This window comes from Canis lupus, chromosome 16, assembly GCF_048164855.1.
Source record: "Canis lupus baileyi chromosome 16, mCanLup2.hap1, whole genome shotgun sequence".
In the NCBI taxonomy this organism is placed as follows: Eukaryota; Metazoa; Chordata; class Mammalia; order Carnivora; family Canidae; genus Canis; species Canis lupus.
In genome coordinates this window covers 39896323-39919939 of record NC_132853.1, presented here as the reverse complement: position 1 = coordinate 39919939, position 23617 = coordinate 39896323, and the positions used below count along the sequence as shown (strand labels likewise).

The following is a 23617-nucleotide window of genomic DNA, read 5'->3' as shown; positions in this document are numbered from 1 at the left end:
TAGGTGCTGCGCAAGCGAGGCCAATTGCTGCGTCGCCTCTGTGACTCCCGGCTGCTCCCGGTCACCTAGCTCCTTACCTGCAGCCAAAAGTGCCTCCCTCTCCCTCAGGCTCCACCCCCTGGATGCGGCCGCGAACTTCTGCCCTGCCAGATGGCGTTGCATGGCCTGCCTGGGCCCTGCAGGGGGCAGGCTCACTCCAGGAAGCAGATCTGTTCCTCTCAGGCCACCTGCGGGGACCCAGGGTGGAGGGACAGAGCCCTAGACCCGATCCTACTGGGCGTGGTCTCAACACAAGGCCCTGGCCAGTCCCCAGTCTCGTGTTGGGCCGCTGGGCACTCTGGGGAGCAGGGCACGGCTGAGGGTAGGACTGTACCCCTGAGATTCCTTGGGTGCCTGTTGTCTCTGTTTTGGGTGGCAACCTTTGAGAGTCCATGAAAGACCCAGAGTGTGAGATGAAGGGTGCCTGGGGCTTTCTGGGAGGGGGAAATCTCATGGTCTGTCCCAAGGGAAGAGAAGGAAGGACTGTCACGGGAAGGCTGTGGTGTTGGGCCCAAGATTGCGAATCCGAGAAACACCAAGGAGCCGACACCGATGCAAACACACGAGGGTTTATTTACGAGCTCGAGCTTGGGTCCAAGTATACTCCACACAGCAGAGCAGGGGCTTGGACCCCGAAATAGGTTACAGCTGGGTTTTTTATGAGCCGGTCTAGGAGATTTTCAGAAGGGGTGGAGGAATTTTTTCCATCCCATTATGGGGGAAAGGGTGGGGGAGTTTCTTAAGATCTGATAAGGGATTCACTGCCGAAGGCATTCTGAGCTCTGTTGTCTTTCTGATAAGGGATTTCCTGTCAAGGACATTCTGCAGTTTTTCCTGTAAAGTTCAGCTCTTATTCACAGGGGCCTAAGATGGCTGTACTTGTGCTAATGCTAAACTTGAGGTGGAATGGCCTTAATTTTCTCCGCCTCCACAGTGGCTGATGATGTGTGAATATGCTCAGCTCCATCTTTCCCAGGTCAGCCGCTGGAGCTTCTTGTCTCCCTGCCTGGGTCAGCGCATCTCAGGGCTGCCCGGGGCCCTGCCCCCTGTCGGATGGTGTTCCTGGGGCTTTTAGTGGCTGGAGTGGAGCAGGATATAGGGGGAGGCCTCCCTTTGAGCCATTCCTCTGGGCGGTTCTGCACACATGAGACTCCATCCTCCTGCAGAAGTTGGGAGGGATCAGGTTGGTGGGTGGCTGCTGAGACCCATACAGGCACCTGCTGGGGATGGAAATAAGGGGCAGCTGGCAAGGAGCTGGCATCCAGTTTTCTGGGCCAGTTTTATGAACAGCCATTACGACTCTGTGGCTTCTTTCATCCAAGGATCTCAGACTGGTTTGAAAGTGGACTCCACAGTAGAAAGCAGTTAATTACAACCCGGAGCCCACAGTCTGGTTTGCAGACACGCTGTTGTGAGTAGGAGGCACTGAGACCAAGTGCACACCAGGCCCCGTAAATGCGGACGACGGAATCCAATTAAACTGGGTGTTTGGGAAATTTGCTTTGTAGTTCGGTTAAGTGGTACCTAAATCAAGGGGACGCGGGAGACTGAGGTACTGCCACAAACCACAGGTTCTCTAGGCACATCAGGGAGAGCACTGACAGTGGAAATTTCCATAAAACCTGGGTGTGGGGGGGGGTGGTCAGGGGCCAAATGCATCTGAGCAGGAGGCCCTGGACTCTTTCAGATGGGAGCTGTCAGCCGACACAGGTGTGCAGGAGGAGCTGGCTCTAGGTGAGGGAAGTGGGCCCTGGGCTACAGGAGGCAGAGCCTGGTGAGAGAGACCGGAGAGGTATGGCTGAAGATTGGGGTCAGGGTGGCTCTTTGGGCCTCCCTCAAGGGCACAGCAGTTTAGAAAGAATCCCGAAGGCCTGGGCAATTGCTGAAATTATACCCCCATGGGGAGAAAGAAAGTACCTTTGTATGTTGAGGGAAATGAAGAGAGTTCTAGTTCTGGTGAAGTGGGAGTTTCAAGGCCTAATCTGGGTGAGGTCCAGGCCCAGTGGGGATTCAGGGCCATGAAGAAGCCACATCCCCAGGAGCCTTGTAGAGCCCTGGAGCCTCAGAAGGAGCCACAGATCATGGCAATGGCCTACTCATCAGCTCTCCTGAGGCCCCTGAGCACAGGCTCTGGGTCCTGTAGAGGGGCAGCCAAGGAGTGGGGAAAGATCCCCTTGGTCACTTAGTGTGTGCCTAGACTGTCCTAACCCTGGTGAGGGCTGGCAACAGCAGGGGGTAGGTGTAGGCTTGGACCAAGCTGGGGGAGTGGAAATGAGCATGGAGGGACCTGTCAAATCTTGCCTAAGAAGATCTGAGTCATGTTGCTCAAGGAAGCTGCTATGAGGAAGGTCAGGAAGGCCTCACTGAGGTGGCCAGGACAAGAGAGAGGACAGCCTAGCAGGGTATGTCTGGGTCCTGCTCACTGTTGCCTCTGAGGGCAAAGATGGCAGCCCTGCCCAGTTACTTTGGAATTGCAGATAGACAATGAATAATTTTTGGTACACGTATGTCCCAATATTGTGTGGATTTTTATTTGCTACATCTGGCAACCCTATCCTTAGCAGGTCTGGTAATAGCTCTGAGTCTCTGATCATCAAGACTAAGGAAGGGAGACCTTTCTCTGATTTTTTAACAAACCAAATTGGTGGCTCAAAATGTCTTAATTGAAGTTTTTTCCCCCTCCCATAACGCTTCCTTCAACTTGATGTACCTGTGACTGCATGTCTGGACTAGAACCTAACAGCTGACAGCAGATTTGGCACGAGTTTTTGATGTGGTTAATGGACACAGAATATATAGTAACCATGCGTTTCTGGGAGGGGCCTTGTTGCTTGAATAAATGGAAAAAGCAGTTGTGTGGGGGAAGAAATGAAGATCAGTGTAGGTGTCCCTGTTTCCGGGCGGGTGGGTGTTGGATAGGGTCTAAGGGGTTGAAGACTTGGCATTTCTCTTTTTAAAAGTTATTTTTATTTAATTTTTAAAAAGTTTTTATTTATTTAAGTAATCTCTACACCCAATATGGGGCTCAAACACATGACCCGGAGGTCAAGAGTCACACATTCTTCTAACTGAGCCAGCCAGGCATTCCTGGGATCAGTGTTTCTTAGATGCCTTATCTTATAGTGGGAAATTCTGCAGGACCCGTGTGTATGGACGTCAGAGATCAAATAGGTATGAGGGGAAAACCAGGAAGTTCAAGCCTAAGCCAGCAGTCCACTCTGAGAGAGAGAGAGAGACATTGTGCTTCTGGAATGATCTTGTTCCTTTTGGTGCCCATTTGTAGGTGACCTGGCTGCCCCATGGCTCATTGTCTGCCTCTGATGCCTTTGGGGCACTCTGTGGTGGTGGTGACTGGCATCTTTTAACCACAGCCCTGAGAAGCAGGAAAGAGGGACCCTGATTTCTTCCTTGGGTACACTGTGACAGGCTGTGCCTGGTCCCTTCTGTGTTGAGGGGATTGATCCGCTGGGAAGGAGACTCAGACTTGATTTCTTGGGTCTTTGCCTACAGAGAACCTTGGCTTTTAGAGGGAAGCTCATTAGAGAATGGAAATTTCTTTTTATCAAAGAAGGACCCACAAACCCAGTGGTTGATTTTGAATTTGGTGGCCTTCCAAGATGGGCTTGGGAAAAGCCAGGGTGTTTTATGCTCCTGCAGCAGCATCTCACCTTCTCCCCTTGCCCCTGAAGCTGGAGCCATGGTGGGCAGAGAGCATCCTATCATCTCTGTAGCCCTAAAACCAGCACTTGTGCCAGCAGGAAGTGGGGGTGGCTTTTGGAAGCTGCTAGAATAAGGGTCAGAGGCCCTATCTTTCCTTGCACAGCTGCACTAGGCCAGTATTCTAGGAAACCAGGGCAAGTGGTTTGTGCCCTTAGACATAGCATTTTACTGAGGCTTACATTAGATGGGTTCCTTTTTAAAAATTTTTATTTATTTGAAAGAGAGCACAAGTAGGGGAAGGGCAGAAGGAGAGGGAGAAGTAGATCTCCACTGAGCAGGGAGCCCTATGTGGGACTCCATCCCAGGACCCTGGGATCAAGCTGAAGGGAGATGCTTAAACCACTGAGCCACTCAGATGTGGTTCCCTAGACTAGATGGGTTCTAAGAGCAGTTTTGATCTCTTAAATCCATGACAGCAGTTCCTTTTTATCAAGCATGTTTCCATTTACTTCTCATGGTCCTGTGTGAATGCAGTGCCTCTTGAGGAAATCTGAGGCTCAGAGTGACTGAGTAGCTTGAACTAAGGTCTGACTGAATTCAGGCCCAGGGCCCCCACTGTCCAGCCTGACACTATCTGAGCCCCTTCTTTTGCAAAGCCATGTCCCTGGCTCAGTTGGCCGGAGATGTCATTTCAGCTGGGATGTTCGCTTAATATCCTGGTGACACTGTACCTCTGAATGGGGGCTTCTGGGGAACAGCCCCGGGAGTGGGTTAATGTGGTCTCTGCTTATGATTGAAGGCCAGGAGGAAGCCCAAGCTATTGCTCTTTTTGTGTGGAGGTGTAGAGGCAGAGGGCTACCTGGGGTCCGAGGGAGTTTGCAGAAACAAAATAACAAGAAAAGAAAATTCTACGTCATGGGCCGGAGCCTCTGTAACTCTTCTTTATTCTTTTTTTCTATAGGTCAGACGCAAAGAAGGGATGGTGGCTGTGGCGGATAGTGAATGAGTCACAGACTGACACAGGTGACTTCTGGCCCCATCTACAGGAAATGCCTAGGTAGGCCTCAAATCCTATAATGCCTGAGATGGAAGGGCCTCAAGCTTGTTTTGTTTAGGCCCTTCCTGTTCAGACTGGGGCTCTGGGGCCCAGAGTGAATGGGCTCACTTGGGGAGTTTGGGGTCAAGCTTGGCCTGGAATCCAGGCCCCTGACCACCTGACCTTTAGCCTAGTGTATTTCAGATTAATTTTAGAAAGCATGGTCTCAGAATAGGGCTCTATTTTGAAATAAAACTGGATGAATGGGCACTCCTGGTTTACTTAACATTACTTAACACAGAACAGGTGGATTTTCTCCAGGGTTGGGCCACCATGGGGAGCCGGGTGGGCAGCTGGCTGGTGCTGTGCTGGGAGATGAGCAGCTCTGTGAGTTCTGGGTTCTCTTCCCTATACAGGTAGAGCATCTGTTCCATGTGGGCCTCACTTCATCGTGTTATGGTCCAGGCTTCCAGGTGGAAGAAAGCAGAGGAATTCCTCCATAAGGCTCTCTCCATACTTCCCTGTGTCCATAGTCCACAACATGGAGAAAAGGCAGGGGACCAAGAGTGACCAAGGGCCCTTCTCTGGCCCTCTTGTCACTTGCTCCAGGGGAGGTATGCACCTCTCCTCATAGCCTGGAAGACACCTGCCTGGACACTGGCCCATGTTGGGCCTCCCAATCCATAGGTTGAGAGTGATGGAACAGCCAGAGCAGCAGATACCTGCCTCCTTCCTTGCCCTGAAAGAAACCCAGAATCATCTTCAGATAGGGATTACACAGCGGAGGGGTTTAAAGACCTCAGAGAATGAGAACTTTAACTTGAGATGCCTGGCAGTCAGAGGCCCCAGAGAAGAGCTGTGCCGGGGCCCAGTAAGGGCTGCCCTGAGGATGAGCACGTTGTGTCACAAATGAGGTAAATTGAAGCATGGGTGCCTTAAGGACTTGCCTGAGTGGGCCCCACGGTGACAGCCAGATTCTGTACTAGTTTTCCTAGAAAAGAAAGGGGGATGTTTATAGAAGTCTGGTCAGAGCCCCCATCCCTGTCCTGATGGTCCAGTGGTTCTCAAAACCGGGCTGGTTTGCTTCCCAGGGGACATTTGGTACTGTCTGGAGACATTTTTGGTTGTCACCACTGGGGGAAGGAGGTTGCTACTGGCATCTGGTGATGGAATCCAGGGATGCTGCCAACATGTTACAATGCAAAGAAAGCCCCCACCACAAAGAATTATGTAGTCTATGATGTCAACAGTGCTGAGGTTGAGAAACTGTGGCACAGCCCCATCTGCCAGGAGAGCAGGGAAGATGCAGCTGCTGTAAGGAACTGGCCCCATGGCAGCCAGCGCTCTGGAGGCCTGATGTCCCTACTCTCACCTGCAGGACCAGCTGCTCTTAGGCATCCTGTCGAAGTGGCCACTGTACTGGGTGAGGTGTGTGCACCACAGCCAGTCCTCCTGAGTAATACCAGAGAGAAGCTTATAAAGCATTTTAAGAGGTTGCTAAATTACAACTTCAGAAGCACATGAATGCTTCCATAAACGCCAGTCTTGCAAACCAAGTCTGTGTGGGAGAAGAGTGAGCAGGTTGCCTGAGCCTTGGGAAATCCCACTTTGGGAGGCGGAAGAAGGAATTTACCTGTGGTGGTTAATTCTCAGGTGCTCCTCCCAGGTTGCTAACTACCTGGCAGTGCTTCGTTTGTTCTTACTCCTTCCCTGTCCAAAGAGTCTGCATTGACACTTTCTGGTCACCTGCATTGATGTATCTCTCAGGGGATCCGTGTAGGCTGCCCCAGGATCCCAACTCCACTCTCCTAGGTTCAGAGACCTTCAGGTCTCAAAGGAAACTGCCCCCCAGAGCAGCCCCTTTGAGGGCTCACACTCATGATCCTCTGCTGTCCACAGCCATAAACCAGCATCAAAGACCATCCTGTGTAAGCAAAATATCTATGGTGCCCAATGGCTTTCAAAACTTTTACTTCTGTTCTGTTTGATTCTCCTCATATCTGCGTGAGGCAGGCAGGGTAGGGTGATGACCTCCACTGTCCTAGGTCTCCGGTCCCTAAATTCTGGGTGCCTGCATTTGCCCTTGGTTATATGAGGGAAGCAGTGGGACAAGAGTGTAGGATTTGGGGTCTGAGAGCCCTGTTCTCAGTTCTGGGCTCTGTCATTCACTGCTCACCTTGGAGCAAGCTTATTTTGAGCTGTGTTGGATGGCATGTCTGCTTCCACGTTGGTGAAATGGAGACAGATTGGCCACCTCCCAGGACTGTCATGAGATGTAAAGAAAGTAACTAGGAATCTGGCCCAGAGTAACTCCATGAATCGTAGTTCCCTTTGCTCCCTTTTCACCATCCCAGGGACCCAGGCATCTGTGAGCACCTGTGAGCACCCAGAAGTGGATGGGGGTGACAAGTGAGCAGACCAGGATGCTCAGGGGCGGGCACCTGGAGACAGCAGGAAACAAATGTCATTTGTGAGGCCACTCCCGGTTTATGGGATCTGGTGCAAAGACTTTGAAGAGGCAATAAAATTCATATTCTGCTAGGAAATGACAACAGAGAAGAGTCCTGACTTAGCAAACAAAATTTGAAAAAAATTTTTTTTTTTTTTTTTTTTTTACAAGGTAAGAAATTCTGGATGAGTAGCAAAAATCACATTCTAATGAGATTAGCTTTCTGGAAGAGGAATAGGCTTTCCCAAGAGTAACATGCCAACACCCCATGGAGAGTGTATATAAACACTCCAGAGAGGCCTTGAGAGTCTAGAACTTGGGCTCCTTGCTGAACTGCGACCTGCTTCTGCTAGGATCATGGCCACCCAGGGCTGCTCCCCGGTCTTCTCCTCTGGGTCTGTCAAGGGCCTGTGTGGCACAGCAGGTGGCCTCTCTCGGGTGTCCTCTGTCCGTTCTGTGGGCTCCTGCAGGGTCCCCAGTCTTGCTGGTGCTGTGGGGTCTGTTTCCTCTGTCAGGCTGGGCCTGTCCAGCCTCGGGAGCTGCTTGCCAGGCTCCTACCTGTCTGCTGGGTGCCACCCCTCTGGCTTTGTTGGGAGTGGGGGCTGGTTCTGGGAGGGCTCCTTCAATGGCAGCGAGAAGGAGACCATGCAGTTCCTGAACGACCGCCTGGCCAACTACCTGGAGAAGGTGCGCCAGCTGGAGAGGGAGAATGCGGAGCTGGAGAGACGTATCCGGGAGTGGTATGAGTCTCAGATCCCATACATCTGCCCAGACTACCAGTCCTATTTCAAGACCATTGAGGAGCTCCAGCAGAAGGTAATGGGGACCTGGCCCCTCTCCAGCATCCCTAGCCCTGGTGGGGTGGGTGGTTTGTCTCATCCCAAGGGACTACCCACTGATGTAGCTCTCAGGGAATTCTCTGTCCAGGGCAAGCTTTTCTGTCTGGGGTCTTGGTTTCCTGGGGGACCCAGACCTCTCTCTATGAGTCTTTTGCTTGCTTATAACTATGCCAGTCATCCCTCTCCTCCCCTCGCTGTCCCAGCTCTAGGAAGGGCAATAACATATACCCAGGCCATACTGGATGCAGGCACTGTGCCTGACATTTCCTATCCATTGGATTATTTATGCCTCATCTTGGAGAGATGGGTATTACTGGACCCATTTTATCAGATACTGATAGTTAAATGTCAGGGAGGTTCAGCAACTTGCTCAAGATTGCAGAGCCTCTGAATGTTAGATGCAGAACCTGAATCCAGGTTGGCCTGGTTCTTTCCATCTCTCACCCTGAGGCATCCCACTGTGCCAGTCTGGGGCCTACTCCTAGTGATGCCCCTCCTGGACTGATGCTTCCTCCATACCTGGGCTCAGGGCTCAGGGCTAGAAGTGCTAAAGGTACTGGTGCTGAAGGCCTCTGTGAGCTGGGTGATCCCTGCCCCCCCACCCCCCACTGCTGGGCTTTTTCTAGTTCACAGGATGCCCCTTGTTCCTCAGATCCTGCTGACCAAGGCTGAGAACGCCAGGCTAGTCCTGCAGATTGACAACGCCAAGCTGGCTGCTGACGACTTTCGGACCAAGTGAGTGTGCTTCATCGGGGAAGGTCGGTTGGGCTTTCCCTCATCTCTGTCCCCAGCCTTGGATGCTGGGGAGGCAGGAGTAAGGCCAGGTGGAACCATTTGTGGGAATACAGCATAGGCCCTGGATCCCTTCTGGGTCCAAGGAAAGGCTCACCATGCTGTTGACCCCAGATCAGCCCCTGCAGCTGATGGAGGGCAACCTGTGCCCGGGTCCTTCCCTACAGACTCAGCAGGGCTCTGTGTGCACAGGTACGAGACGGAGCTGTCCATGCGGCAGCTGGTGGAGGCTGACACCAACGGCCTGCGCAGGATCCTGGATGAGCTGACCCTGTGTAAGGCGGACCTGGAGTCCCAGGTGGAGTCTCTGAAGGAGGAGCTGCTCTGCCTCAAGAAAAACCATGAGGAGGTGAGGTGGTGCCATGCGATCTTCCAGTGTTCCCTATCTAGCAGGGAAACCCCCCTGGTGACCCTTGGGCATAATGGTGACCCCTGCTCCCACAGAAACTCCAGCTGACATTTGTATGCCAGGAAGTATCTGAAATGCTTTGCATTTTGCTCTCACTTCATTTCATCCTTATAATAACCCCATTTTACAAATGAGAAAAATGAGGCACAGAGAAGTTAAGTCACTAGCCTGTGGTCACGCTGATCCCACTCTCCTGCCCACAACACAAAATCTCCCTCTGGATGCTAGTGCCTGATAACTATATGTATTCTATTTGCCTGATGTTCGTATCATCTCAATTTACTCTCCTGATTCCCCAGAAGAGGGAAGTAAATGTCCAGGAGGGGACTGAGGCCCAGAGAAGTTAAGAGTCAGTCTGAGGTTACACAGCCGGCACCTGAGGGAGGAGGATTTGAGTTCAGCTACTTGAATCCTCCATCTGGCATCCTTTCTGCAACCTCATGGCTCTGTGCCTCCTCTCCGCAGGAAGTCAACACCCTCCGTTGCCAGCTCGGGGACCGACTGAATGTGGAGGTGGATGCTGCCCCCCCAGTGGATCTCAACAAGATCCTGGATGATATGAGATGCCAGTATGAGGCCCTGGTGGAGAATAACCGTAGAGACGTGGAGGCCTGGTTCAACACTCAGGTGGGGCTGGGACAGCCCGGGACCACAGGCTCCTGGGACAGGGCTTCTCCTTGCAAGTAGCTTCCCTGGGTCTGACCATGTTCTGGGCTCTCTTGTGTTTCAGACGGAGGAGCTGAACCAGCAAGTGGTGTCCAGCTCAGAGCAGCTACAGTGCTGCCAGACAGAGATCATCGAGCTGAGACGCAACGTCAACGCCCTGGAGATCGAGCTGCAGGCCCAGCATAGCATGGTGAGTGGCCCCTGTCTGAGTGACCGGCCGCGGCTCCTGGCAAGCCCTGACTCCCCGGCCTCAGCATGGGGCTTCTCGCGGGGCATGATCACACAGGATATGCAGATACTCAGGGCTATGGGATGGGGGCTCTAGGTAGGGGGGGACTCCTTCCATGAGCAGCTCTTCCTCGTTCCCCTTGCAGAGGAATTCCCTGGAATCTACCCTGGCGGAGACCGAGGCTCGCTACGGCTCCCAGCTGGCCCAGATGCAGTGCCTGATTGGCAACGTGGAGGCCCAGTTGGCCGAGATCAGGTGTGATCTGGAGCGGCAGAACCAGGAGTACCAGGTGCTGCTGGACGTCAAGGCCCGGCTGGAGTCAGAGATCGCCACCTACCGCCGCCTGCTGGAGGGCGAGGACTGCAAGTGAGTGGCTGTGGGCCCCGGAGAGCCAGGTGTGGGGACAGGGCTCCCTGGACCAGCTATTGTCGGTGCCTCGGAGAGGGTGTCAGTCCCTGCGGAGGTCATTGCACAAATGACAGGGATCGACCTGAAGCCTGTCTCTTGAGATTCCTTCTGGTCCCAGCTTGGTCATCCCCGGGGGATAAGCTGACCCCTCTCCCAGTGTTTTCCTAACCATCATGCTTGGCTGGGAGTTCCTGGTCTCCCTCCATGCAGCCCTTTCAGGTCAGAGCACTGAAGCGATTACCCACCTATAATCGCTCTATCCCCTAAATCCTTTGAACAGGAATCTCAGTCCCATGCCCCGATGCCAAATGCACTCTGATATGATTTCATGTCCTCAGGCTGCCGGCTCACCCTTGTGCCACGGAAGGCAAGCCTTCGATTAGGGTGCCTTATGTCTCCACCGTGCCCTGTGCTCCGGCTGTGCCCTGTGGCCCAGCTCCCCAGGTCAGCACCCAGATCCGCACCATCACGGAGGAGATCAGAGATGGGAAAGTTGTCTCCTCCAGGGAACACCTGCAGCCCTGTTCACTGTAACCAGCCCCTAGAAGGACACTCCTGTCACTCCCGGCTCTACATGACCCCCTATTCCCTAGAGGGGCTCCCTGCTCAGCAGATTTTTTTCTACCAAAATACTTCTTAGATTGTGTTTCTGGACTTCATTGCTTTTGTGCTATGCAAAACTAGGTTCCCCTGGAAATATACCCAATAAAGTGTATTCTCTTGGCATTGCAAACTTGACTCTGTCTATTCTCATGAGGTTAGTTAGTGGGGATGTTTGATCAAGGGTCACAGTAAAGTTGTGGGTTTTGGTTTCAGGTCTGTCTTCTTTGGGTCTAAGCAGTGGGAAGTGACAGGGTGATGAAAAACATTTAAAAATGGTGATACCTCCGGCCCTGGCCCACAAGAACAGATGGGTATAGCCATCACCCATAGGCTTGGCCCTGCCCATGGGTACCCACCTGGGGTGGCCCCACAAGGGGCAAAGACTCCCAAGCCAGCCTTCCGCGGTTGCCCTGCCTGGATCTGGTGGTTACCTGTCCTTCCCTTCAAGCCTCTCCTCCTTTGTCTAGCTTTTATCACCCTGCTGGCTCACCCCCTGGCCTGACACTGGTGATGGTTTAGGGGACAGGTTTCCAGGATCAGCCAGGGAGCAGCAAACGTCGGGCAGCCAGCTTGGGAGACCACCCCAGGGAGGGGAGCTGGGAGATGAAGGCAGGAGGGCCAAGTGACTCCCCGTCCCTAGTGCTGGATACAGGGATGAAGTGAGAGGCAGTGACAATGAAGTGTGGGGGATCAGACATGGAGCGGGGCGGGGTTGGGGGGGGTAAGGAACTTCACTGTGGGGCAGAGGTCAGAGTGCCCCAGATCCTACGGGCTGGGCTGTGTGCTTCTGGGCATCCAGCCTAACTGTGTTGGGCCCCGGACACCCCTCTGATTGGAGCAGCATGGCCTATGAGGACTCTGAGGGCCCCATGCCTTCTTTGTCCCTCTGATTTATTCTTTAGTTGAGAACACAGGCCCAGAGAGGACAGCAACTTGCCCCGGGCCACACAGCAGTGAGTAGCAGAGAAGAGGCCTTTGTCCTACTATTCTGAATCTGACTCTGGTGCTCTTCCCAGTGTACAGTGTCTCTCCCTTTCCCCCTCCACAACCTGAATCATTACTACCTGCTGGACAAAGCCAGAGGTGCAGCCCTGGTCTGCCCTGCTTCTCTCTGTGCTCCACACTGCTCTGGGGCCTGAGGTCTGTCTCTTCCCACTCTGGCCTGAGGCTGCAGAGAGGCGAGGTGGGCCGCCAGGGGTGCACAGAGCGCATCCCACCCGTTTGCTGGTGCTTGGATACAGCCAGGAATCAGGCAGGGGACTGAGCCTTCTATTCGAGCTGCCCTGCTACTTCAGGCAGACAGACCACACAGGGTTGTGTCCCGACAAATAATCACACTGTCAACTCCTCACACAGCACAGTGTGTTCCCTTTCTGGGTGCACTCTACAGTTTATGGCGTGCCTCATCTTGGGGTCTCAGACTGCCCTGTGTGATTGTAGGTGCTTTCTTCATGTAGCTTTGCCTAGTTTTTAATGAAATTTTCAGGGCATCTGCACCGGTTAAGGAAGCCCTCCTATTCTCAACCTCACATACCTTGTTAGCTGAGTTCCAGTTTAAATCACTCACTGTGGTGTTGGCCAGAACTTAACCCTGCTGGGGATTCACCCTGGTATAGCCAGTGGCAGACTTAGGAAATGCCCTCTGAAATTTTTTGATGCCTGTGTCTTGCTCTTTTCTTGACATCAAGAGAGACATGATATAAAACATTACATTTTTATCAAATTTCCCTAGAGTGAATATAACACTTTATTTCAAGGTGGTTCTGATCTTGTTTATACTTTCCTGAGAGGCTATCTGGCTATCTTTCTCATTCACACATGCTCAAATCAATTAGTCAGTCAACAGATGTGTACCAAAACAGATGTACCCCATGCATGAAAAGCCCAGTGCTAATGCAGAGGTGCGTCTAGGGAGAAGTGGGGGCACCAGGGAAGCAACTGGACCCAGTGTGGGATCACAGGCTCAGTTCTCAAGAAGCTAATAACCCAGCTGGGGAAACAACCGCCTCCGCTGCTATGCAGCAGTAGGGATGGCAAGTGTGGGTGTGGGGCAGGCTGTCAGGTTCTCAGGGTGGGGATAGATCATTGAGAGCTGGGGATTTAGGGAAGATTTGGGATTACTGGGGTCCTTGAAGGATGGGCAGAGCAGGAAGGAGGAGGATGAAGGATATTTTAGAGTATGGCCGGGAGTACTCATGGCATGTTCTGGGGATGAAGTAGACCCCATCTCAGCAGAGTCCACAGGTCCTGGGGGGAAATAATTAGCATACCTACTAAACAAGATCAGTTCTTGCTGATAAGGGGTTCCAGGTAATTATTTGGTTCTAATAAAAAGAGGGCTAAGAAGAATGGAAATAGACCAGAATGACTTAGAGGCTACTTCAGAGCTTAAAAATATTACTTATAGGTTTGTTTCTAAAGACTTATTTGAGAGAGAGAGAGAGTACGAAAGCACAAGCAGGGGAAGGAGCAGAGGGAAAAGGAGGGTCTCAAACAGACACTCCGCAGACACCCTAGATCCAGATACGGGGTTTGATCTCATGACCCTGATATTACGACCTGAGCTGAAATCAAGAATTGGACTCTCAACTGACTGAGCCACCGGGTGCCCCTAAAAATGTCATTTATATGTCTTATAAAATTACCTAAAAAAACTTATCAAGAATTTTTAGCTAGCCTTGAGCACAGAATTGGCTTGTGGGCTTGGCTCCCTCTGGCAGAATGGCTTTTGGCCCAGAGAACACTTTCTTAGGGTTAGTGTGGGCGGGTGCTGCTCCCCTACACAGAGCAGCCTGATTTCTTTAGTTTGCCATCCATAGCAGTAGGGATAGTAAGACTGATTTTGGAAATGTCTTTTCCTCCCAGCTCCCTACCCACTTTTTTTTTCCTTTCTTCCTTCCTTCCTCCTTTTTTTTTTTTTTTTTTTTTTTTTTACATTCTCCTTCTCTCAAAATCTTTTCTTTGCTTTCTTATTTAGCACAATTCACTCCAGGCAAAGCATTCATTCATTTACCCTTTTCTTCTGAGACATCTGGAAGCCAGCACTGTGCTTGCACAATAGAGATTTCAAGAGGAGTAGGAGGTCTGTCCTTGCCTCCAAGAACTTACAGTCTCCCTGGAAAGACTGGACTCAAACAGCATATAATTTGAGGACATCAGTGAAGGGAGGGCCAACAGATCAGCCATCGGTCACTGCCACAGGCATTCAGAGCTGGGAGGGCAAAGCAGGGCTGGAGCAGGGGTAGGTTCCTGAAGCATTCCAAGCCTCAGTTTACTCATCTACTAAATAGGGTTATTGGTGATGCCAATCTCATGAGATTGTTGTGAGCAGGAATGAGAGAATGCCTGCAGAGAGCTCAGCATGGGGCCTGGCAGTCCTAAGTGCTTAGTGGCTGGTGGCTGGTACCATTAGCCTTGTCATTAATTGGGCAGTATGGAGGAAGACAAACCCATTCCGGGCAGCACAGGTGTGGAGCCCTGCGTAGGAACCCATATGACCCCCAGGGCTGTATAAACAGCATGGGGCTTCCTGGGCTTTGGCTGCTGTTGGCTTCTCCAGATCCTATGGATCCAGATGGCCCTCATCGAGCCCATACCATGGGAAGCTATAGCTTAGCAGGGCTTTGGTGGAGCCCTGTACTCACATGGATAGAAAACACGAACACCAAAGGACGCTCCTCCAGGCTCTCAGCTGGGCTGTGTCCTTTGCACTGGTACACAGTAGATTTCTAGGGAGGAGAAGGTGAGGCAGCCAGTGGGCCTGGGGTTACTGCTGGGCAGGTGCTGGTCACAACAGGCTCCTAGGTGTGGGAGGGCATGATGACTCATGAGAGTTCTATATCTGAGGGTCCCCAAACACATGCACCTGGCCTGTGGGATGATGGCCTAGGGGCTCAGCGCCCATCTCCACTCCCTAGTGACAGCTGCTTAGCACTCTCAGTTTAAATACAGCAAGACTCCACCCATGTGGGGACCGGTAATCACAGTGGTTGCCATTCCCAAGCACTCACCAGGAGCAGGCACTGTTCTAGATGTTTCCTTATCTCAGAGGTGGGGGTAACAAGCCTAGGCTCACAGGGCAGCATGAGGGTGAAGTGAGACCATGCACAGGACAGCAGTGAGCGTTGCATCAAGAAGGCTGCTGGCACTCAGCTCATGGCCATTCTCCTGACAGGAATGTAAAACCTGTCCCTAGAAGAGTAAGTGGGACCCCAAACCACAGGGCAGACTGGAAGGCGAGTTGCGTGGGGCTCCACCCAATGAGGCCCCATCTATAGCTTCACCTGCTCTCTGGCTCAGCTCTCAGCCCCTCGTCCAGGCCTCTCTCACTTGGCATTGGGTTTTCTGGAAAAATAGCTCACCCTTGTCAAACTTTTGGACATCAGCCCAGACGACTCCCATAGCAGAGATAAAACTCTGGAGTTCAGACTGTGTCTTCTGAGGAGGTCTGTGATCACGCCCCCACACTCCACCTCAGCCCTGAAAGCAGCCAGCAGGAAAGGATTCTCTGCTTTTCAGCCAGGGCCTGGGAAGACATACCTTTCTGTACATGGTAAGTGTTACCATGGGCAGGTGCTCAGTTAGCTGACCTCTAGTTGTTTTGGCTGATGTGGGGGCTATACAACCAGCCGGATTTCCTGGTTGAGGGAGGGAAGGAGTGGGGCTCTGCTCTGCCTGGGGCGACCAATTTTCCCATTTTGCATGGGACTGAGGGGTTCCCAGGGCTATGGGGGTATTGACACTAAAACCAGAACTGTCCTGCAGAAACTGGGATAGTTGGTCACTATAGCCATATTGCCAGGACCATTCTGGAACCTTCTGTGTCTCCTTGGGCATGAGGTTTCTGCTTCCTGCAACAACCAGGCTTGCTCTTCCATTGCCCAGGGGCCAAACTAGAGGCCTCCTCTACTTCCTTGGGCCCATAAAAGGAGATAATGCTAAAGAAAGCCGAGACCGTGGCTGTGGATTCCCACACCTCCTAATGCAGAGGCTGAGGTCTGGGCTTGGATGACAGGCCTCTTTGAAGAACTGATGGATACTTGGTCTTCTCTGCAACAGGGGGCGGAGGAGACGTCTCGACATAGCCATCAGTTCAACGGGCCCCCGTTTTACGAGGCCAGGAAATGTTCACGGGAAGATAAATAACAGGGTAATGAGGGGTTCTTATAGAAAGTGGTATTAACTTTAATGAGGAGAAAACCCTTTGTAAAGGCCAACGCCCACTGGAGCGGAGATATAAACCTGGGGTGAGGAGCTGCTTCTCTGCATCAGGGGGCACCGGGGCTCGAAGACCTATCACTTGTGTCCGGGCTGCTGAGGCCATGGCTTCTAAGTGCCTCAAGGCCAGCTTCTCTTCGGGGTCTCTCAAGGGTCTGGGAGGGGCCAGTGGGGGCTCTGCTCGTGTGTCGGCGATGTACTCCAGCAGCTCTTGCAAGCTCCCGAGCCTCTCCCGAGGGGCCCGGAGTTTCTCCGCGTGCTCGGTCGGGCCTACCAGGATCAGCTGTAGGCCTGCCAGCTGCCTCCCTGCTCTCTGCCTCCCACCCGGAGGCTTTGCCACCAGCTACAGCCTGGGCGGGGGCTGGTTTGGGGAGAGTGTCCTCACTGGCAGCGAGAAGGAGACCATGCAGTCCCTGAACGACCGCCTGGCCAGCTACCTGGAGAAGGTGCGCCAGCTGGAGCAGGAGAATGCCAGCCTGGAGAGCCGCATCCGGGAGTGGTGTGAGCAGCAGGTGCCCTACCTGTGCCCCGACTACCAGTCTTACTTCCGGACCATTGAGGAGCTCCAGAAGAAGGTAAGAGGTTTAGGGTGAGGGTGGCTCTGGCTTCCCAGGAGTCTGATGTCATGAGCACTGGACTGGAAGCCAGATTACTTGTGGTAGTGGTCCTGCTCCCGTGGGACACTCCAGAGGGCACAGAGAGTGTTCACATTTGTGGCTTCATTTGCTCCTCCCAGTCATCTGGTGAGGGAGCTATCATCAGCTCAATTTACAGATGAGAACATCAAAGCTCAGGCTGGTTAAGTGATTTATTCCAGGTGGTCCAGCTGGCAGGTTAAGTGATTTATTCCAGGTGGTCCAGCTGGCAGGTGGGGGAGCCAGAGCTTGAACACAGGCTCTATGAACTAACTGTCTGCATAATCTAGCATGGTCTACCTCTATTAGTTTTAATTTCTTCCTTTTTTTTTCTTTTTTTTTTTTTTTTTTAAGATGAGGAGACTGGACTTGATTTTTTGGTGCATGTCATGTTTTCTATAAAGAACTCAGAGAAGGGAAAGCCCATCAGAAATTTCCTTCTTGCCCAGGCCACATCCCCTGAGGGTCCCTGCTGGCTCCTGGGAGAGACCAACTCTGACCAAGGAATCACAGAATATGCTGTGATTGAGTGCCCAGTGGCCTGGGAGATAGGAAGATAAGAGGCAACCACCATGCCAGTCTTTGCTGTAGGATTTCCACATCTCCCCCTCTACGCCAGGTTACAGGACCCAGAGGCACTGCCCTGGGAGGAGCTGCAGAAGCTTCCTTGTCCGATCCCTACTGCATGCCTGTAAGCCTTCATTGGAGTCTCAGATGCTAGAAATCCAGGGATGGTTGACTCCCTCCCTCTGGAGGTGGCCCTTGCCAGGTTTGAGGAGCTCTAGCCAGCAGATTGTCCTTCCTTTCACTGATGTCACTCCTTTATTTCCCCAGACCCTGTGCACCAAAGCAGAGAATGCCAGGTTGGTGGTGCAGATCGACAATGCCAAGTTGGCTGCAGACGACTTCAGAACCAAGTGAGTGTCCTGCTTGCTCCTTGGTTGGGGGCCGGAGGAACTGGATGGTGGTGCTGGGATGCAGGGTTTTGGCTGCACTAAGTCACTGAGGCATTAAGGCAGGACACCCAGAACCAGGACAACCTGGGATGGGATCTGACTTGGACACAAAAAGGAAATGTAGCTTCAGGCATCCTGTTATGTACTTGCCAGGTATGAGACGGAGGTGTCCATGCGGCAGCTGGTGGAGTCAGACATGAATGGTCTGCGCAGGATCCTGGATGATCTGACCCTGTGCAAATCTGACCTGGAGGCCCAGGTGGAGTCCCTGAAGGAGGAGCTGCTGTGCCTCAAGAAGAACCATGAGGAGGTGAGCACAGGGGAGGAGGTGAGCAAGTAAGCACGGGGAGGAGGTGAATGGGGGAACAGGAGAGGAGGGTGGGTGAGGCAGTCAGCTGGGAAAGTTCGTGCTGACCCTGATCTGTGCCATAGGAAGTAAACTCGCTGCGCTGCCAGCTTGGTGACCGGCTCAATGTTGAGGTGGACGCTGCCCCGCCAGTTGACCTGAACCGTGTCCTGGATGAGATGAGGTGTCAGTATGAGACCCTGGTGGAGAATAACCGCCGGGATGCTGAAGAATGGTTCAACACTCAGGTAGGTACCTGCAAACAGTACACCAGAGACACAAGGTGGGTCAAACAGAATTGAACTTGGGGCTCCGAGTCAAGAAACTGAGCTTGAGCCTTGGCTCTGTTTCAATGTTGTGCTGTGCGCCTTGGGCAGGTTGCTGTCCTCTAAGCAGAATGTCCTCAGGGATGAAATGAATGGGTTGGATTGGGTGTTCTGGAAGATCCTTCTTGGCTCATGATTCTATGTGGCCTCTGTAGACCTCTGAAGCTGAGTCCTGAGGTTCCTGACCAGTCCTGTGTGTGTATGTTTCAGACCGAGGAGCTGAACCAGCAGGTGGTGTCCAGCTCAGAGCAGCTGCAGTCCTGCCAGGCGGAGATCATTGAGCTGAGGCGCACGGTCAACGCCCTGGAGATAGAGATGCAGGCCCAGCAGAGCATGGTGAGCCCGAGGCTTGAGCAGGGCTGCTGGGTGACCAGACTCAGCAGCACATGAGCCCCTGCGCCTCCAGGCTCTGACCACAGAGGCAGGCTCCTGGGGTTCAAGTTCTTGAGCATCAGGGATTTTCTGTGTAGAGGGAATGAGGTCCCAGCCTCCATTCACAAATGTCCCAGTGGTAAAACACGGGAGACCTATAGCAACTGACATGTCCTGGCAGCAGCTCTTATGCTTGTGTAAGTAGGTTCATTCTGATTAATTATCACTTCCTTAGAGATATTATTAACCAGGAGATAACTCTCTAGATCAAGGAGGCTACAGGGGCTAATCTGCCATCTCAAATGAGATGTCCTATTGTGGTGTATCCTGCTTCAAAGTGATTCCTGGACCTTCTGTTCTTGGATTCTGAGGACTCGTTGAAATCCACATGGATTAAGTGCATCTCTCTGACCTCTCACTTTCATCTTTTTTTAAAAAATAACTTAATTTTTTATTGGTGTTCAATTTACCAACATACAGAATAACACCCAGTGCTCATCCTGTCAAGTGCCCCCCTCAGTGCTCATCACCCATTCACCCCCACCCCCCGCCCTCCTCCCCTTCCACCACCCCTAGTTCGTTTCCCAGAGTTAGGAATCTTTATGTTCTGTCTCCCTTTCTGATATTTCCCACACATTTCTTCTCCCTTCCCTTATATTCCCTTTCACTATTATTTATATTCCCCAAATGAATGAGAACATATAATGTTTGTCCTTCTCCGACTGACTTACTTCACTCAGCATAATACCTTCCAGTTCCATCCACATTGAAGCAAATGGTGGGTATTTGTCATTTCTAATGGCTGAGTAATATTCCATTGTATACATAGACCACATCTTCTTTATCCATTCATCTTTCGATGGACACCGAGGCTCCTTCCACACTTTGGCTATTGTGGACATTGCTGCTAGAAACATCGAGGTGCAGGTGTCCCGGCGTTTCATTGCATCTGAATCTTTGGGGTAAATCCCCAACAGTGCAATTGCTGGGTCATAGGGCAGGTCTATTTTTAACTCTTTGAGGAACCTCCACACAGTTTTCCAGAGTGGCTGCACCAGTTCACATTCCCACCAACAGTGTAAGAGGGTTCCGTTTTCTCCGCATCCTCTCCAACATTTGTGGTTTCCTGCCTTGTTAATTTTCCCCATTCTCACTGGTGTGAGGTGGTATCTCATTGTGGTTTTGATTTGTATTTCTCTGATGGCAAGTGATGCAGAGCATTTTCTCATGTGCATGTTGGCCATGTCTATGTCTTCCTCTGCTCTCACCTTCATCTTGCCTACCCAACCCTTACCCTCACAGCGAGATGCTTTGGAATCCACCCTGGCGGAGACCGAGGCGCGCTACAGCTCCCAGCTGGCCCAGATGCAGTGCCTGATTGGCAACGTGGAGGCGCAGCTGGCTGAGATCCGGGCTGACCTGGAGCGGCAGAACCAGGAGTACCAGGTGCTGCTGGACGTGCGGGCCCGGCTGGAGGGCGAGATCAACACGTACCGGGGCCTGCTGGAGAGCGAGGAGGGCAAGTGAGTGTTGCTGCATGCTTCCTCGTCTTCCCGATTGAGTCTACCAAGTTCTGGGGAGACTGCCTGGTGCCTGGCAAGAGCCCAGCATCTGCCTTCAGGAGCCCTGGGGTTTTCATTCCGGTCTTAGCACAAATTCATTGTGTGACCCTGGCAGTCCTTTTTCTCCCTGGGTGTGTATTTTCCCCCCATTGGTAAAACAAGGGGGCAGGACTAAGTGATTTTTAAGGTGCTCTGAGCTATTGAAAACAGCAATGGGAAATTCACCGTAACCAGAACTTTCTCTTTCTCTTAGGCTGCCTGGTAACCCGTGTGCCCCTGACCACTCGCCAGCCAAGTCGTGCCTCCCCTGTCTTCCTGCAGTCTCCTGCGGTCCTGCTGCAGTCCGTACCACCTGCAGCCCCCGCCCCATTTGTGTGCCCTGCCCGGGGGGCCGGTTCTGAGAGTGACCGGCCCAGAAAGCCGAGGCCATTGTCTCCAGGGCTGGACTTGGCCTTTTTTCAACCTTAACCCTAAAGCCCCATCCCCTCTCTCTGTGCAGAGCCCAGGGTGCTAGAGCCGGGCTCCGAGGGGGCTCACTGCAACTAACATCCCTCAGTCTCTCCAAGCCTGTCTCTAAGGCTGGCCATCTCTGAAAGCCTCCTCATCATTTCAGTGGGTGTCAGCCATGCTCTCTGTTCTCAGGCTGCCTCCTGGGTCAGGTTTTCTTTCCGGGTGCTCTTTAGTGGGTTCTGGAATGCAATAGAGAGCTTTTGTGGGCAGAATAATAAAGTGTATTGGCTTTGGCTCTCGCCTAACTGGCACCGTGCTGGTATCCCTGTTTTGTGTCTCTGTGGGGTGAAGAGGGGTGACTCCTGGGCAGATGAACTGAGATGTTTGACCACATTTGACCCTGTGGATGACAGGGTCCCTGTGGCCCTGTTTGGGGTGGCTAAGGGCCTCCAGTGGGGTTTTTTATTGAGCTGCTCAGCTTTCCTGATGAAGATGTTTCTCCAAGATTCCCCTGTGGTGAACTGTATTTTCAGACCTCTCCTATTTCCCTTCTTATTCTACATGGCTACCCTGGGATCCCAGAGGAGGTGATAAAGCTGAGGCTAGCACAGCATTTCAGGCTGCTTTTCATTTTATGCCTGTGGTTCTCATATCCAGGTATTTTCATTTTACTCCTTCCACCGCAATACTTTCATAGAGCTCCCTAGCTCAGCAGATTGCCCCCAAACTCACACCCCTGTAGGTGGAAGACTGAGCCTGCCATTGTGAGCTCCATCCACAATTCAGAGATTCTTGTCCATAAGAGACTCATCATGTTCTGTGTGTCTTTGGCATCTGACACCACACACGGTGCCTTTGGGTACAAGAGCATTTCCACATGGAGGTGAGAACTCTTGGCATCTTGGCCCAAAGGCTCTCATTTATGTCCAGACTGTCCTCCCTTAACAGACCAGACAAATGTCAAGCTCCATGGATCCCGATGGGAAATGGAGATGAAGGTAAAACTTTCTCAGGTAGAAAGAGAGGTGGTTTTTCTCCAGATAGCCTTGTGCTCTTCATAAGATGCCAAGAGCACCACTATGGAATTTACTGATTAAAAAAAAGATTTTATTTATTTATGAGAGAGAGAGAGAGAGAGAGAGAGAGAGAGAGAGAGAGAGAGACAGGCAGAGGGAGAAGCAGGCTCCACGCAGGGAACCCAATGTGGGACTCGATCCCGGGACTCCAGGATCATACGCTGGACCGAAGGCAGACGCCAAACTGCTGAGCCATCCAGGGGTCCCAGGAATTTTAGTGATGTTAAGAGAGTTGTGGGCTGCCTGGGTGGCTCAGTCAGTTAAGCATCTGACTATTGGTTTCAGCTCAGGTCATGATCTCAGGGTTATGAGATCGAGCCCTGTGTATGGTTCTACACTCAGTGTGTGGAGTCTGCTTGGGATTCTTTCCCATGTCCTCTCCCTCCACCCACTCTCAATCTCTCTTAAATATATATGTGCACAACAGTGCACAAAATGTAACAGTGCACAAAATGGAGAACTGTTTGGGGAAAATGCTAACCAAGGTGGGCCTGAGACTCCCACCCCTTAAGGGGGCCTGGTATAACTCACCCTGATTCAACTTTAGAGTCATTCCCTTTCTAACTCCCCATTAAAGGAGGGCCTGGGTCTTTGGTTTCTCCTAGTCCCCTCGCTCCTGGCATCCCATACCACCTCAGCTTTGGTCTTCTTGCAACACTGTAGCTAGTTCTGTTGAGACTCAGATGCCTGAAGAGAATGATGGTCCCATGATCATTCAGTTCATTCAACAAACCATCACTAAGCACCTCCCTGGGCCAGGCAGTGTGTCAGGTGCCAGAAGCAGGATTGACCCTCATCAGACCCACATATTGCCTTGGGGTGAGAAAGGAAGGTCACCCACTCCCTGCCTCAGTGATAGAAGGAGGCCTGCTGAAGGGGTCATGGCATTAGTGTGATGAAGACAGGCTCCAAATGTGGAGTCAGATTGAACCAGGTTCAAATCCTGACCCCACCACTTTCTGCTGGTGGGAGTGTTAAGCAGTGGGTAGTCCCTTGCTGAGTGTCAGTTTCCTCGTTAGTAAAACAGAGGCCATGATGCTAACCATACTATGCGGTCCATGCTGCTTGGCTGAGCATATGCTGGGCCTTTGAAAATGGCTCAGTGTAGTTGACTGTCTATCTTAGCTGGAGGCCTGGATTGCTCTGAGGCTGCCTTTTTCCTACCCAGAGTTTCATTTCTGAGCTCTCCTTCCAGACAGCAATGCCTAGCAGCCAAAGGAGAGATGCAGTTCCATGGTTCACTGTCTTTTCTGACTTGGAGGAAAGCTAGGCATGGGGGAACCACAGTCAGCAAGCAGTGCAAGAGTGCTCTCTTGAGCACATGGCTCCGGTTGACTCCATTTCACATCAGCCACACTTCCTCTGTGTAACATCCTTTGTGGTTCAAACTCCTTCCAAATCTATCCTACTTCCCTCCCAGATGCAGCGAACCAGATCCTGCATAGCCTCGCCACTTATTTACTTCATCTGTTTGTGCTCTTTGAGTATTATGCTCTTCCCATCGTGTCAGAGATTCTCAACCTTGGCCGCACATTGGAATGATCTGG

At 52.1% G+C, this 23617-nt stretch overlaps 2 protein-coding genes across 2 annotated transcripts; both read left to right on the top strand.

Annotated features, from left to right (window-relative positions):
- Positions 1 to 7510: 7510 nt before the first annotated feature.
- On the top strand, positions 7511 to 11205 carry KRT36 (keratin 36). Its single transcript, XM_072782228.1, has 7 exons — positions 7511 to 8000; positions 8676 to 8758; positions 9008 to 9164; positions 9690 to 9851; positions 9955 to 10080; positions 10265 to 10485; positions 10866 to 11205. The coding sequence occupies exons 1-7, from the start codon at positions 7542 to 7544 to the stop codon at positions 11059 to 11061; spliced, it is 1404 nt and encodes a 467-aa protein (XP_072638329.1). The 5' UTR covers positions 7511 to 7541; the 3' UTR covers positions 11062 to 11205.
- A 4322-nt stretch (positions 11206 to 15527) lies between these two features.
- KRT35 (keratin 35) lies at positions 15528 to 21298 on the top strand. The gene is made up of 8 exons (XM_072780510.1): positions 15528 to 15682; positions 16189 to 16922; positions 17817 to 17899; positions 18092 to 18248; positions 18371 to 18532; positions 18821 to 18946; positions 20285 to 20505; positions 20798 to 21298. The coding sequence occupies exons 2-8, from the start codon at positions 16452 to 16454 to the stop codon at positions 20943 to 20945; spliced, it is 1368 nt and encodes a 455-aa protein (XP_072636611.1). The 5' UTR covers positions 15528 to 15682; positions 16189 to 16451; the 3' UTR covers positions 20946 to 21298.
- The last annotated feature ends 2319 nt before the right edge of the window (positions 21299 to 23617 follow it).